At 43.9% G+C, this 19,758-nt stretch overlaps 1 protein-coding gene across 6 annotated transcripts in view; it reads right to left on the bottom strand.

The window, feature by feature from the left end:
• NTRK2 (neurotrophic receptor tyrosine kinase 2) overlaps positions 1–19,758 on the bottom strand; it is a 343,471-nt gene extending 323,713 nt beyond the window's left edge. For 2 of the 6 annotated variants that reach the window (XM_045562233.1, XM_045562238.1), the window contains exons 1-2: positions 18,377–18,548; positions 17,327–17,901 (exon numbers count right to left, since the gene is read on the bottom strand). In XM_045562233.1, coding sequence (XP_045418189.1) covers positions 17,327–17,538 — 212 coding nt within the window. In that variant the 5' untranslated portion in view covers positions 17,539–17,901; positions 18,377–18,548. Of the gene's footprint in view, positions 1–17,326; positions 17,902–18,052; positions 18,234–18,376; positions 18,598–19,492 lie in introns of those variants that run through there. The other 4 variants (XM_045562234.1, XM_045562236.1, XM_045562239.1 and 1 more) reach the window with 4 other exon arrangements.

The following is a 19,758-nucleotide window of genomic DNA, read 5'->3' as shown; positions in this document are numbered from 1 at the left end:
AACTTTTAACTATTTATTTATTATTTATTTATTTATTATATTTATATATTTGTTTATATATTTTTTATTTATTTATTATTTATTAACTATTTTAATAAAATAGTTATCATTTATTCAAATACTGATAACTTGATTGTGATGTTTCTAATATTCAATAAAAATTAAGAGCTTATTATGAACAATATGCTGATACTATTGAATGACCTTATACTAGTTGTTTCCAAGAAATGGGATAGTAAATATAGTAATTTCACCTATGATTTTTTTACATTTCAGAGTGAGTGCTCATAAAAAAGTGAAATCTTCTTGAAACTCAATCCAACACATAAATTATCTTTTTTTTAAATGCCTTTTCCTCTTTCTCTGTTATTTCAAGCCAACCAATGTTCCATTTACGATTCCTGAGGAAGAACCTGCAATGATTAGCCTGGGCCAAAAGAATTCTACGAAGCATTCAAGTCAGCATGAATCACAGCAGCATATAGTTTCGAAAGCTCTTGGCCTCCAGTCAGGTCAAATCATTCCATACTAAGAGAATTTTTGGAACTAATACTTCTGCTCCAGCTTCAGGATAGATCAAGCATGGCACAGAGAAAAATAAGCATCAGGCATAACATCGAGAAAGAAGAACGATTCCAGTGGTAAAATATTAGGATCTCTATGAAGGTCTGTTTTGATCTTGGCACAATTTTTCAGCCAATATTTATGGGCTGTGGGAGTCAGGAGAGAGATTGAGTGTGAGGGACACTTGCAGTTTTATCTTCAGTGTTTCACTTCTCACGTTAACCTTCAGTTGTTTTTGCAGAAGGCTGGAGACTACTTTCTTTGGAGTGAAACTGCAAAGATGCGAGTGGACAGGGATCCCAATCATGCATGGTTGTGTGAGGCCACAACAAACAGAGGTTATTTTGCGGAAAGAAAGCATGAATGCATCTAAAAGCCCTAAACAAATCTCTTATAATAATCTTTAATTCAAGGACTATATCATTGCTCAAAGAGATGCACATTTTTGAGGTACCTAGAATAGTCAGATTCGTGGAGACAGAAAGCAGAACGGTGGTTGTCAGGTGCTTCAGACAGGGGTTACAGGTGGTCGTTGATGGGTACAGGGCTTCAGATTTTCAAAATGAAAAGTGTTCTGGAGATGGATGGTGGTGATGTTTGCACAAGACATGAATGTACTTAATGCCACTGAATTGTATATTTAAAAATGGTTAAAATGGCAAATTTTATGTTATGTTTGTTTTACTGTGATTTTTTTAAGAAAAAAAAAAGATATCTGTGTTTTAAAGGCCTTGCAGTTAAAGAGTGAGAAAGATAGTTAAAAGAGAAGATGGGAGTACAAACTGACGCATAACCTCCAGCGTCCAGGAGAACTGTTAGTAAACAACCTGATAAATAAAATGGGCCAAGACTATCAAACAAACCAAACTCACTGAACAAAGGCCATGACCTGAATAATAGTGGCTAAATGTGACTCATGATTGCTCAGCATACAAATAGTCAATATTCCAATCAGCTAAGCACACCAGGTCCTACAAGGCGAGACTAATTTGCAAACAAGCCAAAGGGCATACGATGGCTGCAATAAAGGGACCGGCGCCCTCTCCATCTGTCCTCTTAGCTGCGATGCCTGTTCAGTGCCACACTCAAGGCACAATCTTTTGCTTTCCAGTCCTCCCCTCCGCCTTACAGAGTATACTGTCCTCCAAAATATGTTTGAGGATAGACACACACACACACACACAAACAGTAGAGCACAACTGTGTCAGGCACTGTTACAAGCATTTTACATGCATCAGCTCATTTTAATCTCACAGAAACTCAATAAGAAAGGTTCTATTTTTGCCCCCTTTCCAGATAGGGCAACTGAGGTACAGCAAGCTCTAGTAGCTAGTCCGAAGTAGCAGGGAAGACCACACTTCCTAGTGGTGCTCTTGTGTGTTTGTTTATTTTTTGTACAGAGTCTCTCTCTGTAGCATGGGCTAGAGTGCCTGGCGTCAGCCTAGCTCACAGCAACCTCAAACTCTTGGGCTCTAGTGATCCTCCTGCCTTAGCCTCCCAAGCAGCTGGGACTATAGGCACATGCCATGACACTCGGCTAATTTTTCTATTTTTAGTAGAGATAGGGTCTCACTCTTGCTCAGGCTGGTCTTGAACTCCTGACCTCCAGTGATCCTCCCACCTCAGCCTCCCGGAGTGCTAGCATTACAGGCGTGAGCCACAGCGTCCAGCCCCTAGTGGAGCTCTTAACCTGCCAAGTAACCCTGTCTTACAACAAGTATCACTCCCCTACACAAACTCCCAAAGAAAATGGAAAATTAATTCACCTGTGCATGGCTACTGGCATGTTCAGTGATTTTTTTCAGTTCAGAAAAAAAAAAAAATAGTGAGGAAAGGAACATATTAGGCACAGTTTTTTACAATCCCAGGATTCTCCTAGGGTACCAGTAAACCAGTAAAAAAAAAAAAAAAAAGAAAAAAAAAGCATTCAGCCATAATGAGCTGATTCTTGAAACATTACATTTAGACCCAGACCTTTCAGAGCAAACACTAAAATCCATATGGGGAAGAGAGAAAGGGGAAAGCTAGCAGCTAACGATGTTTAACAATCCTTGTAAACCACTAGGTACAGATCTACGTCTGCGTCTGTGATAACACCACAAAGTTTGTTGGGGAAGAGTCCAGCACACGCTGCCCTTGTTGGCAACACGCACCACAGGCTTGAAGTCCCCTGAAGAGAGGATGGGGTGCCGCGATGGACAAGCCATCTGGAAAGCCTGGCTACCCCACTGCGCGCTCCCAGGACACATGCCCCGCACTCCCCCTGTTCCAGAGCATCGTCATAGCTCACACCCACCGTGAGGCAGAGGCCAGATCCACAAGGCAGGGGCCCAATCACCCTGGTCCATACTGCCCTTCCCTCTGGTCGTTAGGCACGGGAACTTTGGAGGTACTCACTCCATACTCCTCCAGCAAGTTCTTCCTCATGAGGCAAGAAGTCCACAGAGCACAGGATGCTGCTACCTGGAGATCAAACCCTCACTTCTTGTCTGCATACCCAGGATCCCAGAATTCCCTACCCAAAGACCCTGACTCCACTCCCAGGGCATGTGCAGGCCTTTCCCTTGGGTCTACCCTCCTGAGGGGGTACATGCCATGGATGTGCACACCCCGAGACACGATGGTGTGGGGGAAGGGGGAGGTGCCAGCCTCCTGTCTGGGGTGGCGTGGACAGAGTTCGGATGTGTAGGCCAGACTGTCCACACACCTGTACGTGAGGTCCCTTGTAGTTGTTGGGAGAGGTTGGGATGATCTATCTAAGAGCCTCCATTTGTGCCCTTGAAACAGGCCATATGAAAGGAGAAATGGTAGGAGCCAGCCTAATTCTTGTCACCCTAGAAAAGTATTAGGTGGGAAGACACGGTCAAAACATATTTGTTGATTGACTAAATGAATGAATGAATCAATTAATCAATATAAATATATATAAAAGTTAATTCCTGTCCTCAATGTTAGCTATCCATGGGAAAAGATGACTTTGTCAACAGAGTGACTCTCCTTTTCTGAACTGTACATGTATAGAGATACTAAATGCAATGAAAAAACAGCAATGACTGAGGGGATACAAGGGTAGACTCGGTAAGCAAAGGCTAAAACACCCTAAAGCATCAGGGAGTTCAGCTCCAGAAGACACTTGTTATTGGTGAAAGAGCAATTCCTTGAAAGAATAAATGAGGTAGCTAACAAGTTAAATCCCAGAGGCTGACCTAGACCTACCATGAGAGCCAATGACACAGCCAAAAATAAGACTTCTTCATCAGAGTTAAACATGGCATGTTGGTTCCATAATTCCCATTCCTATTTTAAAATTTAACTTTCAAAATACAAATGGAGTCCAAACCATTTTGGTTTGTATATATATTACGAACATACTGTATCGTGTAAACATAAATAAATGAAACATAAATAGATGTTATTTGTCTCAAGGGAGAAGTATCTTTGGGGATTATTCAACACAATCTGTTCCCCTATAGACTTCCCCACTCTATTTCTAAAAGCCTTCCAATCTCATATGTCTATCGGTTGTTTTTTGATCAGTTTTGCAAGCAACTATCAAAACTTCTTGGATGCCTGATAGTGTTAATTATTATAAATATAAAGGAAGCCCCATGAAACATTCCTAGGATCAGCCCATTGGATTTTGATGCAAAGGCACAAAAGTATAATGTATTAGATGATACATTAAACTGGACCTGACACACTATGTTTTTATACTCCTGATGTTTGCTGTTCTTTGAGAAAAATGAACAGCCTCTATCATCTGCACTACAAGGAGGATAAATCACATCTGAAATCTCACACCAGAATTGCTTTTTAGTGAAGCACCATAAATGCAGTCTCAGGGAAAACTGCAATTGATCCATGAGGATATCCATCGTTAGCTATTACAGGACAGAAAGGGCACAAATCTTTCTCATTAGACCTGTTTGTTTGTTGGAGATCAGATGTCCCTGGGATGATTTTTTTTCCCCTGGATCTACCTCTGTTGTTGAGCTTGTCTGGCCTGCATCTCCCTTCATCTGCCGAATGCCCTCCTCCCCATTCTCTTCGCTGTCCCTCCTTCCTGTTGGATACATAATCAGCCTGCCTCATTAAGGCTTGGCCTTTTATCCTTTCCACAATTAATCGATTTCTTACTGTGCATGAACTAACATTGTGCATTTTAATTCCATAAAGGTTATTTATATAAACAAACATCTTAACTTGATGACTTGAGAAAACTCATGTCTAGAGATTTACATACTGACGGCCCAGAGACCAACTAATAAATATTCTTATTTGGAATTCTAAATCGTAGGTTTATGAGTGGGGAGGATGTGCTTGTGTGTGCATATCCACGTGTATGTACCTAACTATAATGTGGAAAACTAGAATGTTGTGCTGGGTGCTGGGAATGATCTGCAAACAAGATCCATATGTCCCTGCCTTCATGCAGTTCCTATTTTAATGGCGTGTACAGACAGGTACACAGGCACCCACTGATGGCGCTAAGTGACCTTGCTATGATGGGGAACGCAGAAGGCTGTAAGAGCAGGCGGAGGGGACACAGCCCAGATGTGGAGGCAGAAGAAGGGACCTAGCAGCTGATGGCTAAAAGATAAGCAGCAGCTAGAGAGAGGGAGGAGGCAGGGAGAAGGTTCCAGGCTGAGGGGAGTGCCAGAGCGAAGCCTGGGAGAGAGTGTGAGCAAAGCTCAGTAGGGCGACTTAAAAGCTCAGAGAGGCTGTATCATGGCATTGAAGAAAGGGAGAGGCAAGAAATGAGGCTTGAGAAATGGGGCTTACATCTGAGAACACAGGACTTCCAAGACTTTGATATGTAAATGTAATGCCATCTTAATTAAAAACTCCAATATCAAGCGAGGGAGCCACGTAGGCAACTCCTAAAATTCATATTGAAAGATCATCATGCAAGAATCGTCCTGAAAATTCTGAAAGAAAAGACTGATGAGTAAGACTAATACTTCAAGAGTAGAAAAAAATGATAATACGAAGATGTGGGAGATGAAAGTTTAATGCTGGGATATAACTAGACAGACTGGTTAATGGAATAGGATAGATCCCCAAATACAAAGATGGACTTCCTACAGAACAAAACTGTTACTCTAAATTATTGAGGGAAAGATAGAATTATATAATGAATGATGTCAAGATACCTGACAGGCTGACTGGCTATCATGGAAAAAATAATAAAACAATTGCTACATCACTCCTTATATTTTAAAAATCCAGACAGATGAAAGCTGTTAAATATAAAAATACGAAATAATAAAAGTAGTAGAAGAAAATATAGAAGACTTGCTTTATACTCTTAGAGAAGTGAAGATTCTTCTTAGCCACATTTACAACACACGAGTAAAAAAGGAAATAACAAATTTTACTACAAAAAAAAAATTTAAGCCAACATGGTGGCTTACATATGTAATCCTACCAACTCAGGAGGCTGAGTTGGGAGGATCGCTCGAGGTCAAGAATTCAAGACCAGCCTGGACAACATAGTGAGACCCCATCTCTGGGAAAAAAAAAAAAAAGAAAAATTGACCAGGAAAGGGGGCGCTGGCTAGTAGTCCTAGCAACTTGGAAGGCTGAGGCAGGGGGATCACTGGAGCTCATGAGTTCAACGCCACAGTGAGCTGTGAGTCACTGCATTCCAGCCTGGATGACAGAGCAAGACTCCACTGCTGAAAAAAATAAAAATAAAAATTTAATTCTGCTTTACAAAAAAGGAAAAAAAGAAAAGAAGAAATATTATAATCCATAATCAACATCAAAAGACAAGCAAAACAGTAGGCAAAGAACAAATTTTTTTATTTTTGGAAAAAGCCACCAACCCAATAGAAAAAGACAATAGCTAAAGGATATGACAACATCATATAAATCACCTTGATACATGTAAAGACTTTCAATCTGAATCAATTACAGAATTGCAAAAAAAGCAATCGAGATACTATTTCCCAGGAATGTGACTGACAAAGGTCAAAAGGTTTGATAAGGAATATTGGCTTAGCTGTAGAAAAGCAAGCACTTCCAGTTTTGGTGGAAGAATAAACTGATGTGGCCTCTTTGTAACACAACTTGGTAATATCTGTAAAAAATCAGGAATTTTGCAAATGTCCCTGCAATTCGTACCATAGGAACATTTTCCAAAGGTAAAATCACACATGCGTGCAAGAACTCACACACCAGGAAGCTGGTTAAAGTAAAATCTCTTCATCCAACGGGTTACTGTGGGTCTGGGAAGAAAATAAGGTCAGTGTACATACACTGATCTAGAAACATATTTAAGATGCATTGTTAAGTGAAACACCACCATGATGTAGAATAGTGAATATAGCATACCCTCATTTATGTACAAACAAAAAAGACATATATATGTGCTATATATGTAAATAGACTATTTCTCAAAGGAAACTGAAATCAGCAGTTTGCTACTGGAGAGGGGGCTAAGGGATTGGAGAGTTGGGGTATATGGTTGGAGGGAAACTAACTATTCATTATATACTCCTTAGTGCTATTTGAATTTTTATCACATTCAGATATTATTTTTTTTAAGAAAGCTAATTAATAATAAAATTCCATGCAGTAAAATTAATGCATTTCAGAGAAAAGATGTGCAAAATCACTTTAAAGAATTTGAAAGGCTCCCAGCCTTGAGAAGGCTTGGCTAAAGGCACTAACCTTTCCAAAGAAAGAATGCATCCATCAGCATTGGTGCTGGGCAGTGAATGAAGGAGAGAAAAAGGAGTGTCCATCCAGGGACACAGGTCTGGGCCAAAGTACTTGAAGTTCTACATTCCCTTTGTGAAGGCTCTCCCATTATGGAGATGGATGCCTCAGGCAAGCTTAGCTTAATGCCATTTAACATTTTAAATGCAGAATTAAATGCCCTTGCTCTAATTCCAAGATCACCAAGCAGGCTTCCAGTTACAATTTGTTCTTTTTTTACAGAGCTGCTGGTGTAGAAAGAGACTGTTATGCTTATCTATGCATTCTGGTCCATGTAATAGTTATATGCCTCTTTATATAGCAATATAGTGACAATCTGGTTCTATTTTTAAAAAAACTAAAACAAAAATAAACAACTTTGGACTTTATTTTAAGAGACATGAGGAGCCACAGGGCAACTATAAGCAGTGACATGATAAAATCAGCATTTTGTAAAGACTTGTGCTACAGCGTGGCACGTGGGCAGAGAGGGGACAAGACTGGAGGCAAGGATGAAAAGTAGAGAGCTGTTGCAGCATTTTAGGCAAAAGATAATGGTGGCACAAATTAAATTCTTTTTACCTAAGTATTTATTTGATGTTTGTTTCCCTCCCAGGCTGCAAACTTGGTAAGAAGAGACCAAGTCTTTCTAGCAGTCTTTCTCACACGTCCCCGAAGATCCAATCAATATTTGTTGAAAGAAAGAATGAATGAATAATGGCATTAGGGATAAAAAGAATTGGAAAAATTTAAGAAATATTTAGGGAAATGAATCAACAAGACTTAATAAGTGAGTGGCTTATATTGCTGAGTGGGCAGTGGGCCATCCGTTAAGATAGGGAAGAAGACTGGAGATGGGTTTGGGGCAGTGATGATGAATTTAATTTGGAAGTGGTAAGTGTGACACACTCTCCCATATCCAAGAGGGGTGCTGAGTAGGCAGTTGAGTATCTGAGTCTGAAGTTCATCACCAATAATTGATGGGGAAAGAGATTAGGACATCACCAGCATGACGAAGGTAACAGAAGTCAGGGATGAGGATGACATAACCCAGGGATAGCCCAGGAAAAGAAGCAGTCATAGGACAGAAGCCCGAGGAACATCCACTTTTAAGGTCAGAGCGGAGAAAGGGGAACAAACAAGTAAGGCAGAGAAGTAGCAACCAGAGAGGGAGAGAGAGAGGGAACACAAGAAAAGTATCATGACACCAATGCCAGAGGAAAAGGAGGGAGTGGGAAATGGAGCCAAGTTCTGCTAAGAAGTCAAGTAAGATAGAGACAGAGAAATATGCCCCATGAAGGTCTTTGGGGACTGTCATGGTGTGAGTTTGATGAAGCAGTGGCATGAGCCTGGATTAGAAGTGAGGAAACACACAACGAGTACACATCAGTCTTCTAAGATCTGGCTTTGAGGGGAGAGGGGAAAGGACAGTGACCTCAGTCAAGGGCAGGAAAAGAGGGAGGGAATAGCCAAAAATGAAAGCTTTCCTAAGATGGGAGAGACTTGGTCCTGCTGGTCTGAAAATGTCAAATGGTAGAAAGAAACTGAAAATACAGGTGAGAGAGGAAAAGCCACTGAGAGAGAAAAGTCTAAGAGGATGAGTTAAGAGGTTGGGTGATTAGCTTCAGCTAAAAGGCACTCTAGCCCTTCCATCGTAACGGAAGAGAAAGGTGGGTTACAGATGCAGGCAGCTTGCTCTAATGCAACATGAGTGGATGCAGCCACAAGAATATCAAAAATTATTTGACAGAGAAAAAATAACAACTGCCACTGTAGGAGGTAGGAATTAGGAATTGCTCATATCCAATCTACTCATCAATGTCTCCCATTGTGGGGAGTGTTTGGATGTGCAGGCATCTGTGTCTCCCACTAGATATAAACTAGTCAGGGTTCCTTACCTCAGTGCAGGACACTATTTTTCTGTAGTGTCCCCATGTCCTCACTAACACTAGAGGAACTGAACTAACATTTGCACGGAGTTTGAGTTAGATGGCAGCCAACCCACATGACAATCGGGAAATGTGATAAGCTATTCCAGTTAAGATAAAAAGAAAACTTGATGAGCAGAAAGATGAGATTTGATGTTGGTGAAAGCTTCTGTTCTGGGGGTCACGGGAGGTGGAGACTGGCTAGAGGCTGGGAAGTTGAAGATCAAGGTGCCAGCAGATTCAATGTCTGATGAGGGCTTGTTCCTCACAGATGGCACAATCTATGTGTGTCCTCACACAGCAGAATGGACAAACAAGCTGTCTCTGTCCTCTTTTATAAGGGCACTAATCTCATTCTGCCCTCATGACCCAACCACCTCCCTAAGGCCCTACTTCCCCACACTGCCACACTGGGGATTAAGTTTCAACATAGAAATTTTGGAGAAAAACAAACACTCCATTGCACCAGGGGTGCAAGAGAAACATCCAAGGAGCAAAATCTTCCATAACATTCTTTGAGTTTGGGGTGAAACTGGGAGCAAACCAAAAACAGTGTTTTGGTTTTGGCTGTTCATTTTGGTTTGGTTTTTGGAGAGAGGCACTTTTTAAAAAATCATACCTTACCATGGAATTTAGAGGCCATCATGTCAAGCTCTCTTGCCCAGCATCCCCCACCCCTGCATACACATTGCACAGAAGAATAAGCCACTTGTCCCACAGTGAGCAAGAGTCAGAGAATCTGGGCATGAGCCCCTGCCACCTTGCAAGGGACTCTGGGGTACATGTCATAGAAACAGCTCTTGTTGCAAAGATTAGAGTTTAAAGAAACCACACTCTGGTTTCTCTTCAGGTCAAATAAATCTTTTGCCTTTGAAAGGGTCCTATCTGTTTAAATTGCACTATACTGCAGAGGTGGAAACTGAAATTCCAGTATCTTTTGGTTTAGATTACATTTTTCATTTATGTTGAGAACTGATCAAAGAATCAGAAGACAGACACAATGGGCCTCTAGTAGCCAGGTTGGCTAACGGGTCGATGCACTAACACTCAGGTCCTTCCCTTGGAGAAGATGGCCCACCGGGTCCTGGCTGAGAGAAATCCAGAATGATGAAAACAAAATTAAAAGGGTAGTTTAAGGAAATAAACTCTTAATTATTAGGAAAATTCTACAATTCAAGATAATTAAGTCAAAAGGATCACATACAGTGGAGTTTTATACATAGATTTATATACTGATATATATTGTTCTGGTGTGTGTACATGTCTGTGTAAAATTCTTGGGATATGAAGATTATAGGAAAGGGTAGGGTGCTACATAGCAACTCATCCTTATTTGCCATGAAAAAGAAACTCTATATGGTGTGTGGTTACTAATCTTTTTATTTTCTGTGAGAAGATGCCATATTACCAAAGGCTCCCAAATCCCTTATCTCCTAACGGTACAACAGACTGCCAAGGAGCTGAACGGGAGGGGAGAAGACAGAGGAAAGACATGAGAGGAGGCCTCCATCCACCTCCCTCCCACTGCCATGAAGTTTAACCTGTAAACATGCATTTAAATCTCTAGACCTCTCCTTGGATTTCCTGAGCTCTCGAGGCCAAGTTTGGGCAACTAGGTTTAAGCACAGGGGCCCTAAGTGAGACACGGGACAGGATTCTATGCCTGTTCATGCTCTGTTCGACCAGAGAGCCTGGGCAAATTCATTAACCTGACAGTCCCTCAGAGGTGGCCAAGAGGGTCCCACCTATGTCAGAGTGAGGTCTGAAGCCTAAATAAGCAGATGTCTGTAGAGGGCCTTTCAGGTCCAGGGGAGAAACCCTTCATGAAACCTGAAGTATGTCTTGGAAGTGTGCTCTGACTGGAGAAGTCTTAGAGCAGGGCATGAACCACACACAAAATGGTAGCTGAATGGGTTCTGGGCCAAGAATCCTCAAGTTTGCCCACATCTCAGTCTCAGAGCACTGAGAAGGCACAGGAAGAAAGGAGTGTGGAAGAATACGCTCTTTGCTAAGCGCTAACACAGGGTTTATATAACGGGCTGTGGGTTGCTCCACCTACGTGGTGAGCACCCCGACTGTGGAGAGGACCCTGGGGCAACAGCCTTGGTGCTGCCCAGTCTTCTCTGCTCTCCCTCCAACCCTCACCCGCCAGGATGGCCCAGGCACAAGGTCAGCAGCCCTCACTGCTGCCAGCTCGTGAAGGCTTTTCGCTGCAGCCCAACTTTCGTGTATGAATTGCCTAGAGAAGAGGAACACTGGAAATTTAAACACACGCACGTGTAAACCAAACAAAAAATGTATTTGTTCCTATGTGAAGACAAGCCTATTGCTTTGGGATCAGTAGTTCATGTACCTTTCCACTACCTGGTCTCTCACAGATACGAGTTTGCACAGACTTAGTCATACTGAGCTTGTCTCCCCCACTGCTGACGCTTCTAGAATGGTAGGCTGGAGTTAGGCGCTCAGTCTGAGAACTCAGAACACAGGAGAGGCACCCTTAAGGAGAGGCCGTGGCATTTATTTGGATCCTAGCAGGAAGAGCTTCCAGTCCCCACAATGCCTCTAATGAGTCAGTCTTAAGTGACACTCTTTACTGCCCTTGGTTTTTGCAAAGAGGAGGTTGGAGCAGATCATTTCTAAGGCCCCTTCTCTTTCTGAGGTCCTGACTCTAAGTGACCCCTCTGAACCCTGTGACCTTGAACTCATTAGCCCAGTACTAACATGCCATCAGCCTTGTTAGCAGCTCAGATTTAAAAAGTTGTGGTTTGGGGGAGTTCAGAACAGACACTGAAAACATGCCCACATGACACTCTGAGATCAGAGGCCTTCAGAGTCACACCCCGCTAGACTCTGAGCACCTGGCACCACCCTCTTCCTTCATAGCTGGTGTGTAAACTACATTATCTCCATAACTAAAGCTTTGGGGAACTTTAGAAGCTGAAAAAAACTTGTCTGAACATCAAATCCAATGCCCTCAGTTTACATCTGACAAGTTGAGGCCCAGAGACATCAAGGGGCTGATTCAAGATCAGGTAACCACTTAATGTCAACTGTTGGGCTGCACTTCCAGGTCTCCTGACTCCAGCTTCCCATGATGTACTTAAAACAAAAAAAAATGTACAGAAAGAACTTAGTATCTGTGCATCACTTTTCTTCACAGGGTTTTTTATAACTTCAGGAGCTTTCAGTCATCCATCTCCCAGATCAATACAACTTCCCAGTCCTTCGGACACCCCAGAGAGCAAAGTAAGTGGTGAGCAGGCACCCAGTTACGTAGGATCTTGCTTTTTAAAATGGAAATTGATCAGCAATCAAATGTAGAGTTAAAATTTTCAGAACACTGCAAGGCTCAGATCTTTGCCATTTGAGGCTGGGGGCGGGGGAGATATGTGTTTTAAAATAGCTTGACCAAATAGATTATGAAAATGATCAATCAACTATTAATAATCCAAGATTCAGGGGGGTTTTTTTGCTCCCTCTCTCTCTCACTTACACACATCAGACAAGTAAAAAGTTTGCCATGCCTAAACCATCTCTCTCCCTCAAATCCTCTTATTGATTTATAGGCATCAAGAAAGACCAAAAATTGACATTGCTTCAGGGGGAAGCAGATTGAATGCTACATCCTACCCTGTAGCTTCTGAACCTATGGGAAGCTCTCTAGAGAAGTGGTAAAGTTAGCCTACAGGATAATGCCAGTGCATGGTATTCAATAATGGTTTGATAATGCTTCTTTCCCTAACAGGCAAGATGAGCAATGAGTTAAAACTGGAGGCACTTGCCCAAGAGGGAGAAAAAAAGAAAAAGAAAAAAGAAAAGAAATTCAATTCCCCTTCCCCAGCTAAACAAAAACTCTAGGTTTTATACTTCTACGACCTAGATATAGTCAAAGAGATCATACAGAATGTTCCTAGGGAGAAAAAGATCTCAACTCTCAGCTGTTCAGCCAACTTTTCAGCTTAGAAAACATCTTTACAAGGGAATATTGAAACAGACACAAACAGAGGTTTATGGGATAGAAACAGTGAAAGACCTTAAACAGACCTAAACTCAGCACTTGGGAGCTGTGGCCACATTGTTTCAACTTCCCATTACTTATTTGTGAGAACATATAACCCAGGCTCTTCTCTTAACTCCAGCGCTCTGAATTGCCATTAGGAAATATCACTTTTCCGAAAAGAAAAAAAATCAAACATATTTTCCTGTATAGTAAATGATGGGTGGTGGAGGGGGAGGGGGAAGAGATAGGGTCAGAAGGGTCATAGGGCTTCTCGATTGTTTCACCCAGAGTAACAAAAGTTTCCATATTACAGAGACTGAAGGTATGAAACTAAAAAGGGTCCACCTGGTTGTGCCGAGCTGAAGTCTGTAAATACCTACACTATGAAGACAGCATGTTTTCAACTCCAGCTTGCAAGCTGTATTAAATAATGAATGGTGTAAATTAGACTGCCTTATTTATTAACAAGCCCAGTGTGGATTATGTAACCACACTCCAAATTTAAATACATGGTTCTTAAATGCCTATAAAGCACAATCCAAAGTTCTAGAACCCCCAGTAGAAGAGCTGAGAAGTAAATACCAGAGTAATAAAAATTGATGCCTTTCACTGAATCTTTGCAAATGCCAGGAATTTTTTTTAAGTACGATTAATTGCAATGGCAAAGCTAAGTAAGGTGAGAGGGCCAAAATCAATGTATTAATGGCATAACATTACAGCTGCTTAACCAGCAGTAACAATAAATTGCACATAGAGGCTCTGAGAGTAGAAGCTGAAAATTCTATTTATGTTGTGCTAGGAGGAAAAATACTAGACTTGTCTCCAAATATTACCCTCAAATCAGAGAATACCACTCAAGAAATTCAGAAAAAGATCTCTTTGTCTTCATAAAACATGTGCAATGTAAAAATGCATACTCTTCCACAACAACGGAGATATACTTAACACTACTGAACTGTAAACTTAAAAATGGTTAAGATGGTAAATTTTAGGTTATATATTTTTTACCACAGTAAAAAAAAAAAAATGCATTACTTATTTTGACCATGCCTTTTCCCACTTGGGTGAGACAGAACTTGTCCTTTGCAATGCACTTTGGCATTTGATGCAACTGGGACTTCAATGGCTGGTTACATAATTCCAACAACAGGCTTCACTCTTGAATTCCATTATATGTGACACTGGTAGTGTTTTTAAATCTATTTTAACACTGCTGTGGTATAACCATTTCCAAATAACAGGAGCTGCCACTTAGCAGTGCAATGTTGGGCAGGCGTGTTATATATCTATAGACAGAGAGATATAAATCTGGATATATCACATTAGAGGGTAAAAAGTATGAGACAGATACTATGGTGGGAAGAGTTTTAATAAAACAGGTTCAAACAGGGACTTTGAAAATAAAATGTCAGCTTAGCTTAAAACATACACGTAAAAGCAAAAATATCCTACTCCTTAATTAATCTATACATATATCTTTAAAATTTCTTCTATTTGCATCCTCAGAATCCTATGGGCCCAGGGGTTTAATATGCAGATACTGAAAGATACGCTTTTTTTAAATGATGTGGTAAACTGTTGCTTCAGCAACTTCTAATCACAGTTTACTTTCAGTATTCCTATTTTTAAAAAATGGAAATGCATACCTTCAGGTTCACACCATTAAACTAGAACTTTAAAACAGGTTATTTAAAGAATGCCACTGGGTCTAATAATAAAGTAAAAAAAAAAGTGTAATTTGGTTCCAACTGTAGCTGGTATCCACTGGCAGAGAATTTAAAAGCTACTCAAGCAAATATTAATATGTAAGAAAAAGAACACAGATGGTATCATATAAGGATGAGAGTGAAATGAGGGCATCTACTAATGTCATTTTAAGACCAAAAAAGTGGAATTCAAAATAATTATACAAAGCTCTTTCCAAACAAGTATTGTTTTTTTTTTATTTTACAGATAAAGACACCAGGGCACAAATTGGCTGGGCTCAAACAGAGCTGAGGGACAGCGTAGAGAAATGTACCTTTTCTCAGAGCTCATATCTACTCGGCCTAATATTACTAACCTAATTCCCTGCCCTTAACACTTAGCCTTACCCCTCCACTCTCCACTCCCCCAATCCCGATGGATTTTCGAATAAAAAGGGGGAAAAAATAAAAGTAGAAATTAGGAGTGCCATGATTGAATTAATAACTGTGACAAATGCTTTAGTCAATATATTTTAAAAATCCACTTAAAAAAGCCTGAAAATCGGAACCTGCCATCCGATATAAAAGAAGCAACAATAACAATTAAGAAAGCTCTGCTCAAACCTACTGATTTCATATATATTGGGCAGCCACAAGGGTTTGAAATAATAATTTTTTAAATTTAAAGATAGCTTTATTTTCTTTTTCACAGGTAGTGGTTTTAAACAAATCAAAGGGAAAAAAATTAAAGTGCAAATGATCATCCCTATCTCATTTCTTTCTTCATTATATGCACTTATCATCTAATACAGAATTTAAAAATAACGCCCCCCCCCAACACACAAACAGTGTCTAACTGTATAGAGGCACTCCCCATGGTCTCAAAATAGTCTGAAGGGCTCTGAATTCCATATGGTCTCCTCCATCTGACTACTGATGCCCCATCTTGTGAAAAAGACAGATTCTGACAAAAGGCCACAGACACTTTGGACCAGGCTGGTGAGCCTGGACCAGCCCAGTCCAGGCCTAACACAGTTGGAGCCCTACCCACCCCTCCTCTCCGGCTCTGGCTCCTGCTCTCCCTGCCAAAAAGATTGAGATCTTAGCATCCTGGACGCAGCCCGACAGCTGGCTGCTCCCAGCACATCTCAGCCATGCTAGGCCTGCACAGCCCCCCCTGCCCTGGCCTTCACAACGTGAACCTCGGCAGCAGAACAGGCAACAGAGACTAAGAAGGTCTCTTACTTACATTAAAAAACAGGTTATCTCGGTCAACTACGTTGGCAGAAATATGGTTGTGCGTTTTCTGTGTTGGGGTGGGGGGGGGAGATGCATGCGCACTCGACAACCGGAAGGCCACAGCCCAAGCCTTACTTTCAGGGCTGCCTATCTGAGTGTCAAATACTATAAGCAAAACTGGGAAAAACTTTGCCTTACAGTCCTCCACAAGCATGAATAAAATCTCATGTAAATGAAATGGACGAAATGACAAAGTCCCTAGGAAAAAAATAACAACACCTCCAGCAGAGGTGGCACAGGAATGGTAGAGAAAGGACTTGCTGGGTAATGTATTTGTCACAAGGCATCAGAAGAGGAGAACAGAAATACACAGTTCTGCTTCTCCACCAAGCCAGCTCAAACATTTCCAGGGACATAAGGGTCCAATGCTAAAGTCAGCATTCACCAGAGTACTATACACTGCTCCATCATCCAACCTAGTCCGGGGAAATTATTCATTCAATGGGCAATTAAGATTTATAATCCAAATGGTCTCAAAATCATATCTCTAGGAAGTCAAGTCCAAATTAAATCAGACTAGGCTTTTAGGCTTCCAGTGATCACATTTTCTCTTTTGAGCGAGTGCATTTCAACACTCAGAACTTCTCCTCTTACAGATCATTTTCAAGGCCATCTCTGGATGCAATCTTCTAAGCAAAATCTGATATATAAAATGAAAAGGGAAATTGGTTAACTCTAAACCTCAGAGAAATATGTTAAGGGAGAGACTCTCCCTGCCTTCAACAGATTTCGGAAAGTTAATTATTTTAACCTCCTTTCTAGTAATTATTACTGGAACTTCTAACACAACACACATATAGTACTTTATAAAACAAAAATGTCCAAAATTAAGTTACTGCATACAGGCAAGCCTAAAGCACACCCAGCAGAGCTTTGAAATCTAAAAAGCATATCAAATTCTTTGCCCCCCACCACACATATTATTGGCACATATATTTAAAACTTATTTTAAAGTGTCACACTTCTCCCAGCGCTAGCAGCCCCAAGCCAGTGAAACAGGTATGGGGCTGACGGCTCAGCCCTGCATCTCTTCTCCTGACTTCTCCCCGCACTTGGGACAACAATCGCTTCCAGGACCTACCCACCTTGGCCAGCCCGGGCCTTAAGAGCGAAGAGAAAAAGAAGGAGGGAAAGCACCAGGAACTCACATTTCCGTGATGTTCTCAGGGTCTGCAAGGTGAGGCTCCAGCCTCGGAAATGCCACGATGCCAGGAGAAGGGTCGCTGCACCAGATCCGAGAGACGCTGCATGTGCAGGACGTGGGACAGGCGAGAGCGGCCCTCCAGAAGCCCGCAACCAGCCAGCACAAGCCCCAAAGCCGCGCCATGGCGGGTCCACGCCACCTCGTCCAGGACGACATCCTTAGCCGCCAGCGCCAGCCGGAGAGTGTGTCGCCGCGCTGCACCGGCCGGCCGGCTTCCCCCACCTGTGCGGGGAGGCCTTCCCCGCGTTTGCAGCTCTCTCGACTCTTCGCTGCTTGTCGCGGCCGCTCAGAGTCCAGCGTGTCGGAGGCTGAGCCGGTCCCGGGCGGAGCGTGTTCGGGCGGGCTGCACAGTTCACAGCGGCCGGGGCATCGCGGGCCGCTTCCCAGGGGGCGCTACCGCCGCTCCGAGCTCGGCCGCGGCCGTCGCAGCATGGCCCGGCGCGCCGGGCGCTGCCCGGGACTCTCTGAGGCGCAGGCTTCTGGCTAGAGGCGCCCAGGGATCCGGTACACACCTCGAGGCTGAGGACAAACAAGACGCGTAAGGCTGAGCGCAGGACCCCGAACGCCACTAACTGGGGCACTCTCCCTCCGCGCTCGCCTCACCCCCACCCGACCCCAGCCGGGAGACGGGATGGATGAGCGCCCAGTTCCGGCCCAGGAATCAACTTGCCCCACGCCTCTGGAACCGCCAGGGTGCCCACTCTCTCTCTCTCCAAGCCTGAGGCCGAGGGAGAGGAGGTAGGAAAAGGGTCCCCGAGACAGGATTCCACGACACATGCTGGGCGGAGGACCCCTTAAAGGGGGATGCGGGGACTGCTGGCGGCGAGGGCTCCGCGACGGGGCCGCCGAATGATGCTGCAGAATCCGCCAGCGCCGCCGGGCGCGGGGGGCGCGGGCAGGTGGCGCGGCACGTCCCACCTGGGGAGCAGCCGCGGCTGCCCCAGGGGGGACAGTGAGGGCCGAGGCAACCGAGGGTACTGTCTGCGCTGCTCACCCGGGCTCCGGCGCCTCACGCCAGCTGGCGGCGCCTGGGTCCAGGCTCCTGCGGCCGCCGGGCACCGAGCGCGGAGAGCGCGAGCGAAGGAGCGAGCGAGGCTCCGGCTCCAACCCAATTCCGGGAGCCGCCGCCGCCGCCGCCGCCGCCGCCTCTGCTACTGCTGGCGAAGTGACGTGAGGGCTGACGCAGAGCAGGGGCAGAAACTCCAGAAAATTAGTCTGAAATCCAAAAACACACACGCTCATACACACACAAACCCATAACACCCTCCAGACAAAAGCAACAGGGAGGGGAGGGGAATCTGGGGGCGAGCGGGGAGGAGGGAGGCATCGGTGCCACTGGCCAGAAGCAGACAGCAGCAGCATGTGGGAGTTCACACACGCGCGCACACACACGCACACATCCTGGCCGTGTAGACACGAGCGCGCGTGCGTGTGTGTGTGTGCATTTAGATCCAGGTACCTCTGAGATGAACCGTTCCGCTGCTTGACGCCTCCTGGTCCCTAATTCACACCACCGTCTCTTCTAGCATCGCAGCAGAGGCTGTCTCCCTTTTTGAAATGGAAACCGGGCTTGGTTCAGCTCTGAAAAATGCGCTGATTCTTATTATAGGAATCCTCCCTCCCCTCTCGCTCCCCGTCGCGTTCTCCTTTCCCACCCTGCCTAAAAGGGAGGGCGAGCTATCTTAAAAATAAATAAATATTGTAAACACCAAAACGTGTTCCGCATTGGTAACCAAGGATCACCGCCCCCAATCCGGGCCACCTATTTGGGGATTAGTGGTTTTGGAGGGTCTTCCTGTTGGTGCTTTTGCAGAGTAAAGAGAGTCTCCAAACACACTCTAGCTCTCTAAGTGGGTCTTTTTCCTGCTGATTTTTGCCATCACACGCCGGGGAAATAGAGACATGTGAGGCGAAGGGAGCGCGCTGACGCGTATTGGGTTCTCTAAATGCGCGGCAGGGCAGCAACCCTTGGCTGTCCGATGTGTGGCGCCGCATCATTTTCTCTCATTCTTTAACCTGGCAGGACGCAGCCATTCCCAGATCACAGCCTCACTCCCCGCGACGCCCACCCCCACGCGGGGCACCCCGAGCCCTTGCTCCCCTGCCGTACCTTGCGCGTGTTCATGTGTGCGCGGGTGTGCGCAAACGCGTGCCCTGCGCCCGCGCTGCCCGGAGCACGTTATGCATCCAGCTACCAAGAAACCTGGCGCGGGCAGAGCCTCGGGGTCTCACTAGGGACAAATGAGGCGATCCGGGAGGGTCGCGTGACAAACCGTAACTGCTCTGCGGGCGTAGTTAAATGATGGCTGCGGGGCATTCGCAAGCCTTGTCTGAGAATCCGTCTTCCCATGTGCGGCTCGGAGAGTCTGTTTTTCC

Source organism: Lemur catta, chromosome 10, assembly GCF_020740605.2.
Source record: "Lemur catta isolate mLemCat1 chromosome 10, mLemCat1.pri, whole genome shotgun sequence".
NCBI lineage: Eukaryota > Metazoa > Chordata > Mammalia > Primates > Lemuridae > Lemur > Lemur catta.
Note: the sequence above shows the minus strand (reverse complement) of the source record. Positions and strands in the feature narration are given on the sequence as shown.